This window comes from Hippocampus zosterae, chromosome 12 (genome assembly GCF_025434085.1).
Source record: "Hippocampus zosterae strain Florida chromosome 12, ASM2543408v3, whole genome shotgun sequence".
Taxonomy (NCBI): domain Eukaryota; kingdom Metazoa; phylum Chordata; class Actinopteri; order Syngnathiformes; family Syngnathidae; genus Hippocampus; species Hippocampus zosterae.
Window position 1 is genome coordinate 8,731,903 of NC_067462.1, and position 18,427 is coordinate 8,750,329.

At 42.0% G+C, this 18,427-nt stretch overlaps 1 protein-coding gene across 1 annotated transcript; it reads right to left on the reverse strand.

The window, feature by feature from the left end:
* Positions 1–304: 304 nt before the first annotated feature.
* abhd13 (abhydrolase domain containing 13) lies at positions 305–6,345 on the reverse strand. The gene is made up of 2 exons (XM_052082411.1): positions 6,143–6,345; positions 305–4,152 (listed from the first exon to the last, which is right to left on the reverse strand). Exon 2 carries the CDS (start codon positions 4,117–4,119, stop codon positions 3,064–3,066), a length of 1,056 nt encoding a protein of 351 aa, XP_051938371.1. The 5' UTR covers positions 4,120–4,152; positions 6,143–6,345; the 3' UTR covers positions 305–3,063.
* Positions 6,346–18,427: the final 12,082 nt, after the last annotated feature.

Consider the following 18,427-nt stretch of genomic DNA (forward strand, 5'->3'; position numbering starts at 1 on the left):
GCACTTCAGAGCTGCGACTGGTGCTCTTCCAGGAGTTGGACCGGGTGTAGGGGAGAGGGGAAAAATTGGAAGCGTTTGAGATTTGTGCCTAAAGCAGTAAGAAAAAAAAAGCAGATCTGAATACTGCATTTATTTAACTCGAATAATAAAGGTAAAGCCCGCATTTTAAAAAAGGAAGTAAATGGAAACACATTGAGCAGAAAGATGACAGTGACAAAGTTCTCCGAACATAAAAAGTGAAGTGTCATTCAACGGTCAAACAAAATTGTCTTCCAAGATTAATTTCACTCATTTGACAGTGGCGCAAGGACTCATGTATCAATTTTATTGCATGTTACAGCACAAGATACAGAAAGTGAAAAGAGGTGCTTACAAAAGCGATGAGTGGATACAAATTCAGAAATGGTGAAAGGGGGAGGAAAGGTGGTCATTCATTGACTTGAGGATGAAGACGATTCATTCGCATGTCCGCTTAGGAAATGTGTCAAGTCTTGATACAAAAAAGTCAATACAGTGCAAGTTTGTTACAGAAACAATCACATGCCAGTTCCTGAAAGCAACACACACACGTGCACTCTTGAACAATTCCATCAGTGTATCCTGAATTCACGGTGCAGTCGCCATTTACGCAAACATTGATAAAAACAAACACATTCCGACTGGCTTTGCGGCTTTTAATCACACAGGTGACTTTGAGAGAACCCCAATCCTTTCAATTTGCAAAAGCCAAGTATGCAAACTGGGTTCACGCTGAAAGAAAACAAAAGCAAACGTGTTGCATGAAGCGTAGTGTCAACATGTCAGAGATAAACGAAGAAACCTCAGCTCACAATGCCATGGTGGGGAAGATTAACAAACAAAGAGAAGCCCACGCGCTTATCAAACACAAATAATTACATTCATAGCAACTCTTCTTGCCAACCTTTGGCTTTACAAACTATAGTACCAAATATGGCTGAAGAGCTTCGCTTGTGTGCCATACTCAAATGGCTTCATTGTTCTGCACTTTTTCAAGCGAGAGCAGACAAAGTGATTTTTTAAATTATCAAACTCCACCCCCCCCCCCCCCCCCTCCAAGGAAGACATGGGGAAAGGTTAATTAGCTCATTAATAGCCCCCCCCCAAAGGAGTAAAGCCATTTTGGCACATTGCGGGAGGGTAACAAGAACCTCAAAATGTAGGAACACACACAAAAGATGGATTCTGAATAACGCATGCGTCCACTTGTCTGTTGAAATACACACACTTAAGTCCATTATAGCCTGGATTCCAATTGCTATTCCAGTGGATGGATATACTGTAGTTCTGACCCCCCCCAAAAAACTAAAAATAAAATAAAGATGAATCCAAATCTCAAAAGGGATGACATTTTCATTCTGCAGCTTGACAGAGGAGTATTAGGGCCACACTGAAAAGGACACGCCCCCAAAATTGGAAGGTTTCAATTAAAAGAAAGAACAATTCTGTGGAATATGTGAATGTATTTGTCAAAATGTTTAAAGTTGTATCATTTCGAGTTTTGTTATGGTTGGGTTTTTTTTTTCTTCAAAAAACTATGTTAGTGCGTGTGCTGGAGCACCGTGGCTTGGTCTCAAGTCCATCGCAGGGCACGTAAAGACAATCAGTCACACTCGCGTTGACAGACAACTTTTTCAGGAAAAAAATCACAAGAAAACAATTTGGACGTTTTTTTTTTGTGTGTGTGTCAATATATTCCTCCATGTTGGCCGTAACACTCCGTGTTATTTTCCTTGGTATCCAACTCAAAATATCATCAGGAGGACGGCCACGAAATAATGAAGTTGTATTTACATGAATGCGCATGTTTTATTGTGACATAGGGCTGAACGATTTCAGGAAAAGATTGAATTGCAAAGTCATTTCATAATATTTTTGTTTCCCCAAAATAAAACTTCAGGGGAATCTTCACCATGTACATTACCATTTACATCGATGCAATTTACATCGAATCATCCATCATTTTTTTGAATGATTTATATTAAATTGCAGCATATGTCAGCCAGCAGTGGCCTATAAACTTAAAAGTATGTTAAAATTGTGTAAAATATTTATCATATCAGTACTGGGGTTTTTTTTTTGTTCTTGAGTTTTCACTTTAGGGGTCAGTACAATAAATACTCAATTTAGAGTCTCTTGTCTTTTTTTCCCCCATTTTAATCAATTTAGCTTTGCTAAGACAAAGTTTGGAAATTGCCCCGCTGAAAATGTTTCGAGGCAAGAAACTGCAGTTTGCTGCTACACACCGTGGGAATTAAAAAAAAATCACGTATGACTAATACGAAGAAAAGCATTTATATTCTCATAATTTTATTGTTTAATAAAACCCATGATTCAGGTTGTAGCTCTCGCTCTCACACACGCAGACAAAAACAAAAAACTAAGCTTTGACGATACTGTGATTGCATCGTCTGGAGTCACGATTTCGATTACAAAAAAATAATAATAATAATTATGCAAAATCGTTCAGCCCTCTTGTTACAGTCAGATGTCACGTCTTGTGGGGTGGCCTAAAGAGTTGCCATGTCGTCGCCGCTCTAATCGGCGTCGCTCCGTAATCACTTGACCACGGAGTACGTCAGCAGCAAAAATACGTTTCGGCCCGCATGATCATTCACTCGTGACCTCATTTATTAAAAGATAGTGATCCCCAACCAGAGTGCTGCAGCATTTTTTTATGCGTCACTAGAAATTATTCCATTTCCACCACATTGGTCCGAATAGTATTTATTTGTATTAATGATGTGTTGCTGTCTATGGCAGCACAGAATAATTAAATGCTCTTCAACTAAATGGGAGAATGTGCATAATTAACCAGTGCATGAACCAGACGTTTGGTGACATTTTTTTTAGGTGCTGTCCCTTGAGATTTTATTCAAATCAAGAATATATCCCCTGGCTTATGAAAGGTCGGGAAACTCTGTGTGAATAGTCACAAATGAATGCATTCATGGCTGGAACACAAGACAAAGGTATGTTTCCGCTCCCTGAACAAAACGATTTACAGATTGAGGGGGGAAATTAAATAAGAGTAAAAAAGTGCCCTCAGATGATGGTGACACTCGCAGATGTCTGCACGCTCTCCTCATGGGCGTGGCTCTTGAGGAGCTCACAAACAAATTGCTCCAAGGCGGCAAAGTAGCCCTGGCACTGCCACGTGTCGTTGTGCGTGCCCTCGGGGAAGATGGCCAGGCGTTTAGTCCGTGACGGTGACATTTCATACAGTTGCTTCATCATGACCGGCGGTATGAGCTGGTCCGACAGGCCCGAGACGAACAACGAGGGCATGCGGCACAGCGCCACCTGCCGGTAGGACAGGAACTTATTCCTGTAGCACCACAGGGGCAGCAGGCGCATGGGCAGAAAGGAGAAGAGCGTCGTCGCCATGTGTGGGATGCTGAGGAATGTGTTTTCCACCATAATGGCCGCCACGCGGTGAGGATTAGTCGACGCCAAGCGGATGACCACGGCGCCCCCGAGCGAGCGGCCGAACAGTATCACTTTGGTCTTGTCCAAATCGGGCCGGGTCATCACGTAGTCCAGCGTTGCCTCTGCGTCCAGGTAGAGGCCCTCCTCGCTGGGCTCGCCGTCACTCTTCCCGTAGCCGCGGTAGTCCACGAGTACGACGTTGGCCTTCAGGTTGACCAGCATCAGTAGCGCATTGGGCACCCTGTGGCCAATATTGCCTGCGTTGCCGTGGAAATAGAGAATGGTGGGCGGCGCCGAGGACGTGGGCCCGCTCTGATTGGCGGCCGCGACTCCGGGAGGCGCGTCCCCGCCCGTGAAGCGCAGCAGGATCAGGTTGAGCTTTACACCGTCTTTAGTGCGAATATACACGTTTTCGTGCGGGATTCCCGTCGGCACGGGAACGTAGAGGCGTGACGAAGACGGCTGGTCGGGGAAGTAGAGCAGCGCGTCTTGGAATTTGTAGAGGATTCCCGCCACGGACACAAGGATGAGAGCCAGGAGGATGAAACCGCCGTACAGGTGGAAGGTTAGGATCAAAGCCAGCAGGGAGACACGGCAGGCGCCCCAGGACCAGGAGACTAAAGTGAGAGCACAGCGCTCTACTGAGCCCCACAACCTCAAGGGCTTCTCCATGGCAACACAGAGTGAGGTCACAATAACAACTACCTGGAAATACAGAGAGCCGCGCACATGAGCAGAAGAGACCCCAAAACCAAATACAGTACAAATGACAATATTGACTAATTATTGAGTAAAAATGTGGACATAATGCAACCTTGATTCAATGGACAGAAAATATTGGCCATTCAAAATGCCCCTTTGAATAGTCCCTTTCAAAGTCTGGCAGTTGCAGAATTGGCCGCAATTTGGCACATGGCCAGTAAAGGGCGCTGTGGTGCCATCACAACACTGGTCATGTGTTTCTGACTTCCTCTGTCATCATAGATAGACTAACGTAGCTAGAGCTAAGAAGTGTGTTAATGCGGTGGCCATGTTGGCAGGGGCGACTTTCCCGTCAAATCATTCTGTGGACAAATGTGCTTATCTTGGGAGCAAGGGTGAGAGTGCCGTGAAAGATCACTTCAATGTTTTCAAACACTTTTTTAAACATTAATTTACAATATTTTTACAGTACTATTTTTAAGTTGCGAAAAAAGTACATAATGGTTTTTTTTTTTTTTTTACAGTATGGTTGTTTTTGGTCTGCAAAAATAAAAAAATAAATGAAAAAAAATAACAAAAAAAAAACAAAAAACACTCAAACGATGTAACACTCAAACAGCTCTCACGGACCCGGTCCATTAAATCAAGGTTCTGCTATATTTGATAACATCAGTTTGTCAAGCAAAAGATTCTTTTCTGACTTTGTTTTGGTGGCATATGCTTCCATTAATGAAGCAGCAGCGTTCGTACATCTAAATGTGACCTAAATTCAAAATGTTTTAAAACTAAGCCAATTTGAAAACTAATTTGTTCTCTAGCTCCCGTGTTGTCCAAAGTTACGGTGGTCTCCCTCACGAAAACCCCATCACTGTTTTGTTGTTTTCGCAGTCATAACTGTGACGTCGCAGGAATAACTCTACATTATCCATTAATTAATCCATCCTTTCTACGATCCACTTTATCCTCACAAGGGTCGCGGGGGTTCTGGAGCCTATCCCAGCAGTCTTTGGGCAGTAGGCGGAACACTCCCTGAACTGGTTGCCAGCCAATCGCAGGGCACACAGAGACGAACAAACATCCGCGCCCACGCTCACACCTAGGGACAATTTAGAGTGTCCAATCAGCCTACCATTATGTTTTTGGAATGCGAGAGGAAACCGGAGTTCCCGGAGAAAACCACACAGGGCCGGAGAAACATGCAAACTTCACACAGGAAAGCCGAACCATTGGAAAACCGGGCCGTCCTCTCTAGATTATATTAGATTCTAAAGTTATTATGAGATTATGAGAGTGTTTAAAATTTTTTGATTCATAGATTCAATTCTTTTGAGGACTTTTTCGGGACCTGCGAGATCCCTGAGGTGAAGGACACAAAGTCGACACATCCATGTTAAAAATGTCACATTTTGATGATGAGAAAACAAAAAACCGAGCCCACGATGAATAATTGTTGAACCCTTTGCCAGCATATAAACCGTACACCTCAGTCAGAAAACAAATCTTGTCGTGCCTCCAATTTCACATAACAGTGCCTTATATCATTCGAAGAAGCCTATTTGAAGTGTTGCACTTTAGATTGTATGCAACGACTTAATTGTCTCCATGGGGTGAATAATGTGTGTATCTAGGACAGTATTGCACAGGCTTTTCTCGAGAAGCTAGCGCCCACGTTAAGCATCGCTGTTCACAAAAACGAACGGCACACCCAGCTTTGTATTTTAAGTATTTTGTGCACAGTACTGTAGTAGGTGACAGTGTCAATGTAGGCTAGTGCTAACCCATCTGTCATTTCCCGTCGACCCAACACCGAGTTTGTTAAATCCGACGTGTAACAAATTAGTAAATATTGACAAGTAAAGAAACAATTGGTAATCGTGTGGATTGTAAACGAGGGCGTTCTTTTGAGTTTTTCTTTAGCATGCCAAAGGCTATCGGGAGGCTACTAGCGTTAACCAGTCGATGTTAACCAGGCGGCCGGGTACTTCAGACTCACCTTCCTCTCATTTTCACTGCATCAGACCCGTGAAGTGCCGTCAACTCGGTCGCGTGAAAACTACGCGGAAGCTGTCACGCACATCCTTGGGAATCAGGTGAACCTTTTTGAAATTACCTGCCGTGACAGAAAACCGGTGCAGCTTGCTTTGCTACACAACTGGTTAGCATTCACGATTTTGGCTTCCGGGTGAAACTCAGTTCGTGTCATTGGTTCCGTATAAAAGAAATGTCTTTATTAATATACATTAGTAAATTACAGCCTTAACTTGTGTGCGTGTTTTGTAAGAATAATCACAAAAATCTAAATCCTTTCATTTGAATATTTTGAAAAATGGCAACAAATGTGTAGTCGGCTATTTAACAAGGCCGCGTCGTGTAGTTCACACACCTCATGAGGTCGCTCTTTCATGAGTACGGAATTTATTATTCAAAAGAGCTTAAAATTCAGCATAAATGAAATAGAGTACGGAATTGTTACATGTTCTTACTGCCACTACCGTTCACACAAAACACATTCAGTGATTAAAAATAAAGGTTTATTGTTTACTTGTAAAGTGAAAAGCTGAAATATTTTAAATTTAATTTACCGGTAAATGATGTTGGGTTAGTGTTTCAAGTTCAGGGTTTCAGGACATTTAATTTTGATTATTGTTCCTCGCCCTGATCCAACCTTGGTAACTATATATGCATTTCCATAAAACAGACGTATATTGTCCATCTGAGTTGCTGGCAACCAGTCCAAGATGTACCCTGCCTCACAACCAAAGTTAACTGGAATAGACTCCAGATCACCTGTGACACTACTGAGTTTAAGTGCAATAGAAAATCGATGGATAATGTACATTAATATTTTTTTAATGAATTTTCCTGCAACAAAAAATAATCAAAAAGGTATTTTGCCAAAAAATTGTATGCCTGCTCGATAATTAATAAAATACCTATAACCTTATGCTTGGGCACAGCTTACTTCCCCCACAGTAAATCCTTGGGTCAAAGGAAAAAGGGTGGAACATGTTAATCTGGAAATCAAGTACATTATGTATGCCTGTTTACAGCCATAAGACAAATGGTGAGTACTTTATCTGACAATAATAGGACAAAGAAATGTGAGACAGCCATGTGAAATGTGAGACACTGTTAGTAAAATGGCAACCACTTTACCTTACATACATCATTATCAAACTATTAGAACGGCAACATTATTATTGGATACATACTGTAAATACATTATGGATTTTTCCGCGTTCTCTTCCCTGCTGACGTTTAACATCTCGCTCACACTCCACATCACACATGTGACCTTGGAGGGAGGCAGACAGATGAAGAGCAGGCTAGCACAGCTGTTGGCCATTTAGCTCTGTCCTTGAGGTTTCACTGATTTGATTCCAGGTTGTCACAGCCAGCATAAAAGGAAAACAAATGCCATAGGCTGGTGTGATGCTGTGCAATTCAAACCGCGAACAGTTTATTGCATGATAACTACAGCTGAAGAGAGGGTTCTGATAGTATCAAACGGTATTGCACCTTAAGCTGCATCAAGGAGAAGTAGGTCACAAGATCATCATTTGCTGCATGATGTCACTGAAGCCTGAGGTTAGTGGAAGCACTGTAAGCTGCAGTGCTAGATTTTTAGCCTAAATGCAGCACCATGCACTCTAAAAAGAGGATGTGTAGTTCACTTTGATAAGTGCATGTATTTCCACTTTTATATACCGGACAGTACTTACCTACCTACCTACCTACCTACCTACCTACCTACCTACCTACCTACCTACCTACCTACCTACCTACCTACCTAGCTATCTACCTACCTACCTACCGACATTTCTGATGGAATTCAATGTGGCGCGCAAACACTAGTCAGAATATATAAAGTGAAATGTTGCCCAACAACTGAATAAGGAGACATTTCTGACACATCAATTACTGTAATTGAAAAAAAAAAATCAGTCATTCAACACATTCAATCTGAATATGCTAATCGACCTTTAGCATGTTCAAATTTCAAAACTATTTTCATCATTGGAAATAAGGTGAATATAAATAATCTGAATATGTTATCTGTTCCACAGAAAACTAGCTGAGAGTGAATCAACAGTGTGTATTCACTGGTTGCATTGAAACAGTGCATTTCATTTTAGAGTCTCTCTCTCTCTCACACACACACACACACACACACACACACACACACACACACACACACACACAGGTGTAAAAATTGGTGGATCTGCATTTTGATGCCAGGGTTTAGCTACCGTGCTACATATGGATGAGCTTTTTTTCTATTCCACTCCTCTGGTGCACCTGAAAAAACAGGGCTAAGAGGGGATCCACTTCCACCGGATGGGGAAACAAGGCAGGTCTGTTCACTCCCATAACAGACGCCCCTTCCTAACTGCACCCGTCGACCAAAATACCAACAGAAAGAAAAAGCCATCCATATGGGAGCCACTTCCATTGGATGGGAAACAAGGCAGCTCTGTTCACTCCCACAACAGTGCAGACACCCCTTCCTAACTGCACCCGTCGACCAATATAACAAAAGAAAGAAAAATCCATCCATATGCAAAGTTAGATTGCCCTTTCCACTCGCCTTGCATTGGGCATGAAAATAGGAACCCAAGTGACTCTTAGGTGAGTGGCGATCTCTGATGGAATTAGGTTATAAGAGACTGACAGCTGGCTTCTTTACTCACTCTTCACTACATTTTGGATTCTTTTGACAAATCGTCAAAACAAACACAGCCAAACAGACACGTACACACACTTAAACATACACACACCCACACACACCTACAAACCAGTACATACACAGGCACACACTGGAACTTCACTTACTCCAGCTGTATGGCTCTAAAGCACCGGAGGGCCACAGCTCAATAAAAGTGGGAGAGCTGCTGTAGGACGAGCAGTGATTTGATGACCTAGCGGGGAATATCATATCATCAGGCCCGGGGACATGTTTATCATTCACCTCACGCCAACACTGAAGCAGCATTGTGCAAGTGCAAGGCACCCATTGACCAAATTAAAGGCTGTACTGCACCCAATAGCATGCACGTTATCATCCTGTAAGATTGGAGCTATTGTTGCTCAGAATTTTACGACTGACGCCGCAAGCTTATCTGATGGTGTGTAGGAGTTAGCATTTGTTATTATTTGTTTGTTTGTTTGTTTGTTTGTTTGTTTTTTGATGCATTTGTAAAAGACGCACTTGAGCTCATCTGACATCTGATCTGCATGTAACTAAATGCCATGCACAAAAGTGATAGATTCGGTGTCCATGGTTACAATGTAAATGTGTTATCACCTTGGCGACAAGGGCTTTGAGTCACGGAGGACAGCCTCGACATGATACAGTGGAACCTTCATGGTCAAAGACTGTCATTTTCAGTTTACCACCAAGTTGTTTGAATTTCAACATCATTCTTCCTACTGGCAATAGTATAATAGTTCAACCGCTATATAATAGAATGAAATAACAATCATATAAAATAAAACAACTTCCCTTTTGAAGATACCTGACAAACATATAATAGAGAGGAAAGAGGAAATAGTTTCTTAAGAAGATAAGAAAACCTTTATTTGTCTCACAATGGAGAAATTCGCAAATTCTTCTGGTTATTCTTACGCTAGCCTTTAGCCATTACAGTAATATCGCCTATCAATATATCCATTCATTTTCACTAGTGCTTGTCTTCATAGGGTTGTGGGCGAACTGGAGCCTATCCCAGCTGGTTTTGAGTGAGAGGTGGTATTTCCCCTTGGACTGGTCACCATCCAATTTTATGTTACTGCACTATGATATGTTTGACTTCGGAGGTATAATAAAAAAAATATATATTTTGATTTAAGCACGTTTTCGGCTATAACTTTCGAGGTTCCATTGTTGCGTAATACTTTTAACTTTACTTTAAAGCCAGGTAACAGGTCATGAGGATGCACAGATCTCGACTCATATTACCTGTCACTACTATAAAATCTCACTGATTCATAATTAAATCAGTATCCGCAGCTCCCGTCGCTCTGCTTTAGTGCCAGTCAAGTTTTAATGAGATTGCACATACAGTATCGTGATGGCTCAGTCAGCTGTAGTCAAATAGGCAGCCCGTGCCTGCAGCAATGCCCTCTGCGTCGTTCCCAACAGGAATGACTTGGTTGGAAATTGCTGTACATCTCCGATACTAATTAGGAGGCCTCCTGTCGTGAAGAAGCCAACATTTATTAAAATCCACAGTCACCCTCATCTCCCATTGTACACTAGCCTACTATCAAACCTGAAGCTTCCAAAACAGTCCATAGGTCTGATCTTTTATGAGGTATGTACAAGGACTATGACGGTGGGTGAGTAGTTTTTCACATAGGGACAGGGAGTTTTTGATTCATTATTTTTTTGTGCCTTAAATTAAATTGGCATTTAGAAACGGAATGTTGTATTTCCTTGAGTAGTCTCTGTGTGTTATTTAAATTGGTTTTTAAATCAGGAAAGGGGGAAATATCTTTTCACAGCACTGTAGAGTGAGGCATTTTGACCGCTCTTGTTTATACTCTGCACCATTTTGTATTTTGTTTGTTTTGTACAACTATGGGGCAATTGACTTAATACATACCACTGTAAATGTTATGAAATACAGTACAAATAACGAGAGTGACCAACTGCTTACCAAATATTTAGCCCTCGATCTCTAAATAAACGCTCACGATGAATCTAATGAAACGTATCAACCCTTAAGAGGGGTATTGTTATTCCGTAGTGGTACAAATCTTTGCGGTATCTCGGAATATATACTGCATTCAAAGTGGAAACAATGTAAAAACAAAACAAAACATTCTCCTCCAATTCTTCTTGTGATGGCACAGCTAGATAGATGGATAATTAGTACATTTGCCTATTGTGCCAAAAATAAAGATGAAAAGACAAACTTTCAGAGCAGGCTTCCTTTTGTGTCTCCAGACACTTGAGCAACCTCCTCAGTGGGAATGTTAATGTGCCAGAGCTGCAAAATCAAACACTCTTCAAGATTGATCCAAACTCCTGTTTTGTTTTTAGCTCAGAAAGGAAAACCTCCTTGCTCGCCATCATTTTGCAAACCGACTTCTTTTTGTGTCGCACTTTGGCCAAATGAGTTTCAACCAGCAACTTGATGTCAATTACGTGACATAATGAATAGGTTGCATTTGGTGAAAAAAAGTCGACGGACGGTGGGGCAGGGGGAGGGGCTATTCACCATCATTTGCTAACGAACAACAACAATAACCACAACCTACATTATCCATCTTTTTCCATTTTCAAGCTTATTCCCCCCCCCGACTGCCACACACACAGAAATGCCCTGTGTGGAAGCCCATATTGCACATACCAGTAACCACCCCTGATTTTAAATCTGCAATAATATGTTTCAAAATTATCACTGTGAAGGTCTGGCTTATGGGACAGGGCCACTATCAAGAAAGCAAGTCGGCACGCTTCACAATTTGACCCCCCGCCCCACCAACCCCAAAAAGAAAATCTGCAACACCAAGGACATACTGCGATGACGCGACGTGGCAGAAAACGTCTTTGAATTATTTGGATTGCGGTTATAGTGTTAGAGCACAGTGAAGACCTTTGTAAAGATAGGGTAACTGATGGAAATTCAGCAAGGTCAAGATACTCTGCGCTTAATAGCAAATGCACCCAATTTAAAGGAAAACATTAGTGGCTCTGTGCAGGTCAGTGAGAACACTATCACTAATAACACCCAAGAGAGTGAGATTTGCCCAGATTTGCTGTTTGAACATTTTGTAGAGAATAGGACATCTTTCAAGGTGACATACTGAACTATTCTTTTTTTTCACATTTGAAGAGTTTCTAGGTGCCTTAATAAGATGTCGACAGCATGCTTAAAATAAATTACCCCTAAAGATCAAGAATTATAGTCAACATGTTTTTATGAATGCTGTTTCCGGAGACACAAAAGGAGCGTTTTAAAATCCTGGAGTTTTTACACCCCATTTCTTGCAATGCTAAAATTGGCCCGTTTTAGGGGTTGATCTCATGCAATGTGCCAGCCTTCATCGCTCCCCACGTACTGTTTGGCTAATCGTGACTCCGGCTTTTTGAAAATCAATGCTTCTTTCCTAGCAGTGTGAATCCATCAAAGGCTAATTTAAAAATATAAACTGGTGCTTTGAGATACAAGTTTAGTTTGTTCCATGTCCACAGTTGTACATCAGAACAACTGCCCCTCGTCCCCTTATATATTGTCTTGTATTATTTTGTCATTTTATGTTAACTTATCTTTTGAAGGCGGCGCGGGCACCCGCAGCGGCTCCTCTTGTTGTATGTTGTTTTGAGAGGGAACAAATTTCATCTGTGCTGTATGTTGCGCATACAGCATATTTGACAATAAAGTTATATTTGATGCTTGATACTTGATATATGTAGAATAGAAAGTTGTGAAATCGTAATGTCCAGACCCACAGTCCATTACAGTATGTGGCGGTACTGTACCAAAAGTTGTTTGCCAACCGCCAAAAGGCAATAGAGCAACAACAACAACAACAACAATAGCAATGAGACAGAGCAAGAGAAAGCTTTATCCAATACTCAATCAACTGTCTTATAAGTGAATGTTGTTAATTTGACCATGTTTGCGTGTTAGCGGATATTCCATTATACGGACAAAGGAATTGGGACTGGTGACAACTGCAACAATAGAAAGTAAAATTGACGATGAGGTGGACTTTCATCAACATCTTAAAGATCCTTCTTCAAGTTCAACACCCCGAGTTTGAATTGTGCTTTTCATTGTTTTCATTTTTTCATTGTTGTTGTTTCATTGTGTGGACCTGATATGGACTGTTTTAAGCGCTTTGAAATGTCGGCGCCATTGACTGTCGGTGCTGGACAGACCTGGGGTGCTTGTGTTTTTTCCGCCAGTAATGGGCAGCATTTTTCACAACCCCGATTTGTTCAGTGGCTATGTCAGCGATGTTGGACAGTCGGCGTTGGTGCGGCTGGATGGATGGCCGCTGAAGTTGAGGATGAGGAGAGAGGAGCGTTGGCGAAGAGCGCCGATGCGTATTTGGAACCGTGAGTCGCCGCTTGGAATTGAAATGGATTTCCATGGGACAGGAGAAGTGAACCAATCTCTTTTTTCGTCAATGGATGCTACAGCTTCTTGTTGACTTTGAAACTTAGCTTGTAGCCGACGTGTGCACATTTTGAGCATGACGTCTCTGATCCACTGGTTAAAGGACACTTTGATTCTCTCCTCTTTCATCTCAAACTGCTTCAAACAACAAAGCGTGTGACGGAAAAGTGGTTAGGACTGCACGACTGTCCGTGTTTTATGTTATGTGTTGTGTTTATTATTTTACTTTATGTTAACTGTTTTGTAAAGCGCTTTGTTACAGCTGCCGCTGTTGTGAAAGCGCTATATAAACACCATACATGACCTACTGTGTGGAAATATGGGGAAATGCCTGCAAAACAAACACACTCCTTATTCTCAAACTACAAAAAAAAGCAATTCGAATTATTAATAGATCAAAATATACGGAACCCACAAATCCACTATTTATTAAATTAAATACGATGAAATTTTATGACCTGGTTGACTTTAAAATTGCCCAATTAATGTACAAAACACACGATAACCTGCTCTGCCAAAACATTCAGAAGTTTTTTGAAATTCGAGAAAGCAACTATGAATTAAGAGGTACCAACTTATTCAAAAAACTCAAAACAAGAACAAACATCAAGCAAAGAAGTGTATCTAGCAAAGGTGTTAATCTGTGGAATAATCTCGAAACGGACCTAAAAATGAGTAAATCGCTTGCTGAGTTCAAAAACAAATTCAAAAAAATAGTACAAACAACCTTCACCAATCAGAGTTAAAATGATAAATTCTAAACATTAAATATAATGATAAATCAGAACTAAGTTGATAAATAGAGAAAGGTATTGCAATATCCATTATGAATACAAGATTTAGATGATTTAGTAGATATAAACACATAACGGGGTAGGACTAGATAAGTTTTTTTACTTCATCCTACTCCCTTGAACATAATAACTGTGTTGAATGAAGACTGATTTCTTTCTTTTACTTTTTTATCTACCTTATTTTCTGTCAAATTATTACTGTATATGTTTTATGTTCAATAAACAAACCAAACCAAACCAAACCAAATCAGCATGTATTGTACTGTATTGTGCTTGAAAGATGAAGTACCAAGCTAAAGGTGGAATGAAAGTAAACTCAAGTGCAATTCCTGATTGATTACTTAATTCATTAAGAAAAGTGACCCAATTTTTTTGGGCACGTGTATTTGATTATGATGAATATCCAAACAGAATCCTCCCTCTGTTTTAATCTGGTGAAACAGAAAAAGAGGAAGCTAGGAGGAGTTATCCCGCGCTGTAATTTATGGATGGACATCCTATGGCTGTGCCACTTGAGTCCCGTGACCCTCTAGTAAGTCAGCGTAATAGCAATCGCTCAGGGATTCTCGTGATTTATACGCTAGGCTTCCAACCTGCAAATGGGAATAAATCATTGCCACACCTCCTCATCCACCTCTCTTTATCTGCGCGCTCAGCTCTTAGTCGCTGTCTCTTCCCGACCCTTTCTCAGTCTGTCACAGTCGCACATACTCACACGCAGGCAGAAACACGCTCGCAGCCACTTCCCCCTGCTCACCCCTCGAGGCCCGCACATAACCGCTTAATGAAAAGGTACTTTACACAGGCGGCCGTTCACTGGGGAGATATCTCTTTAAATGTCACTGTTAATGTCGGGAATTAGCACAGAGCAGCAGGTAGCGTATCAGCCCGTGGACATGGACATGCTGATGCCAGTGTATGACACCCGGGCGCACGCACTTATTGCTTATTTGTCCTGTGCCTGCACATCTTATTTCGGTGCAGATCCCGCCGTTGATTTATAGGCCAGCGGGGCCGTCAAACTCGCCACTTGATTACAACGTATGATTGCGTCTGCAACCGTGACCCCGCCGTGACCTCAGAAATCCGCATACATAATCAGTTCAATGTGATCAAACTATATATATGAATGACTCTCCCAGGAGTCTTACTTCTGTTAATTGCTAATCCGCATTTTCATCTGGTGCGCGTTAAATGAGTCAAGGAGCTTCATTCTAGACCCTTGGGGTATCTGTTCCTGTACAACATCCCTCCTCCAGTCCCTAATTTTGTAGAGAAGCTGTTTTGTTATGTACGTGAGCCTACTGAATGCCGGTGCGGTCCTGTGCAGCACTGAACCTCGGTGTTGCCTCATCTACTGTATCCGATCACACAGAACGGTCGACCTTAGATGACTTTGCAGACGTGCTCTGCAGTCGACCGCTCGTGCGCACGCCTCCCCCATTCATCCTCCGTTCTTTGCCCTCAGTCTGGATCATGCCGCGCATCTGCTGTGTGTTTCCCGTGAACCTCGACAATATAGCGCACAATTAGATGTCTCTTTAATTAGCCACCGTATGTGGGTGGACCTCTGTTAATTGACTTAACCTGAGATGTGAAATTGTGTTAAGTGGGGCACAAACATACTCACAATAGTGCTAAATGTGAGCATTTTCCCATGCAAAGGCCTGAATCTCAGATGTGTCTCAAAATGAATTCTGAGAGAGTAGTGTATTGATAATGTATGTATTTTACATAAACGGGTAGAGTACCGGCATATAAACTGTATAGGTTCGGCCTGGTGGCAGCCACCTATATATTTTTTGTAGAGCCAACGACTCATGAAAACTAATTGTTGAATCCCACACACTGAGTGACAGTTCAGTCAGCTGCACCCACGTCACTCAGTGTGAACCCAGGCCTTCATCACCTATTTGTAGCTCAACTTTACCGTTTCCCTCCTTTGAAGCAAAACACACACGTACACACTTTCACAGCCTCCGGGATCCACATTCTTCACTTTCCTGCCTCGCCTTGCATCAGCCGTGCCCCTCTGTATGAGGCTCTGTTAATAACTGCCACGGATAGAGTTAAGTCCAGCCCAAAGGTCAAAAGTGATAAATTCTGTGCTGTCTCTTGAAAAATAACTGCTTCCAAGGAGAAAAGTCCTCCGCCTTGGTTAGAGTGGGGCATAGTTCTATCAACGTGTGTAACATCATGTGACTCAATTTCCTGGCGTGACAAACTTCAATAACACAATTATCTGAGAGTCGATGGATGTATTTCTGTTTGGCTGAATAGCATTCGATTGCTGGTACTGTAATTGCCTTTTTATTTTAATCCAGGGTTTGGAATGTAAACATGAACACGACCCAAAAAAAAAATAAATAAAAGAAGTAAACAAAGTTGTTATTGCCGTACAGTGTGTACCACTGTAAAGTTGACGGCAGGTCGAAGACAATGCAACAGACTACTGGGATTAACCTTGTCAGCGGTACATATAATAAGCGCCCGCTGAAAGGTTCCAAGACTCCGCTGAGCACCAATCCAAACTGGAAAAGCGACTGGTGGTGACTGGCAAGAGTGGCAGTGCGTTGGCCTTCCTCCAGCCTCATCCCAGGCACAATCTGGAGAGTCGCTGCATGTTTATTCTAGCGAACACACCACCCCCTTAAGCGGTAGAAAAGGCTGAATCTCACTATTGGAAACGATTCAGATTCCAAAGCCAAAATGTGACTTTATTTGCAACCCTTCAAAGGCTTCAATATATTTATGTATGTCTTTTGACATCCCCCCTGGATGCAGGTGCACTTTTCACCAGGAGGCACTTTCTCTCTGTCAGCACAGATTAGCGGGAGGTAAATGCATTTCGAAGTGCCATGCGGGCTAATCTTGCTGCTTTGCATTAATAAATAGTTCATACAGGTTCAACTCCGCTCTTGTCTTGCCTACGCTCACATGGCATCAGAAATTAGACTACCAGCAGGTATGTCTGGGTTAAGGGCAGCTCCAATGGTGAATTTATTTTCGATGGACATTAAGGTGCAATGCAGGGGGAGACAAACGTCTTTTGGCTGTGTTTCAGGTCTCCCCGCAGGAGTTTGGAGCGTCAGTCTCAGTCCTGGAGTTCTTGTAAATCCCACCGTCTGCTGTTTACACTCGGGCTAAAGCTGATGTTGCTCGCGTCTGTTGTGCTGTGAGATGCAAAAGTTTGACATGGGGACAGATGGGAAAAGATCATTTTCAGTCAAGTTCAGTTTTACATGAAACTTAATTGTTTTTATGATCCCACATGAAAAAAAAAATGCTGTCACCTGCCAAGATGATTTGGTGGTGTTTCAAGTCAAGTCAAGTCAATAGTATTTATAGAGCACTTTCAAACAGCCATCGCTGCATACAAAGTGCCGTACATGGAGCAATTTAACATGCACAATAAACAGTAAGACAAATCGGTAATAAAGGTGGTAGAAAGCACCAAACAGTAAAACCAAGAACAAATCTAAAATGTCATGCTGAGTCGAATGCCAAAGAATACAAGTGAGTTCTGAGGAGGGTTTTGAAGATGGGCAGCGAGGAGGCTTGCCGAATGTTCAGTGGGAGGTCATTCCAGAGAGAGGGACCAGCAACAGAAAAGGCTCGATCCCCTCTGAGCCTCAGTTTAGTTCTTGATACTTCTAACAAAGACTGGTCCACAGACTTGAGGCGTGTAGGGGCGGAAGAGCTCAGAGAGGTAAGGTGGCGCGAGATTATTCAGAGATTTGAAAACAAAGAGGAGGATCTTGAAAATAACTCGAAAATGAATGGGGAGCCAGTGTAGGGATGCCAGAGTAGGAGTTATGTGCTCCCTCTTACGAGTACCAGGCAAGAGGCGAGCAGCGGCATTCTGGACCAGCTGAAGGCGCTTAATGGAGGACTGGCTGACTCCAAAGTAAAGGGCATTGCAATAATGGAGCCGGGATGTGATAAAGGCTTGAATTACTGTCTCAAATTGTTCATTTGTTTAAACAAAGATATGCTGTCATATTTTGAATTGTGTAAAATCAGGACAGTTCTACTGTTGAGGTGCCACTTCACCAGGAAAAGAAAAAAAAATGGTGCTAATTGGTGGTTTACTGCCCGACACATCATGCTAAACACAAAGCTTTAATGTTACAGTTTTTCCAAGATCAAAACTGACTGACTTTTTCTTTAAGCTTAAAGATGCCTTGGCTCTTATTTTCCATTACGCTAGTCGAATTTTGATTACCATCTGAGCCGCTGCTGGTACTTTTGGAGCCTTCCCTCATGAATAAGCGTGTGTGGAGCATCAGGATTCAGTCCTGGGCCATTAATGATGCAACATCGGGGCAAGAGGCGATGAAGACAAACACAAAT

What these genes read in the sequence shown, in the direction of transcription:
- abhd13 (XM_052082411.1), bottom strand. Translation starts at nt 4,119, where the DNA reads ATGGAGAAGCCCTTGAGGTTGTGGGGCTCAGTAGAGCGCTGTGCTCTC.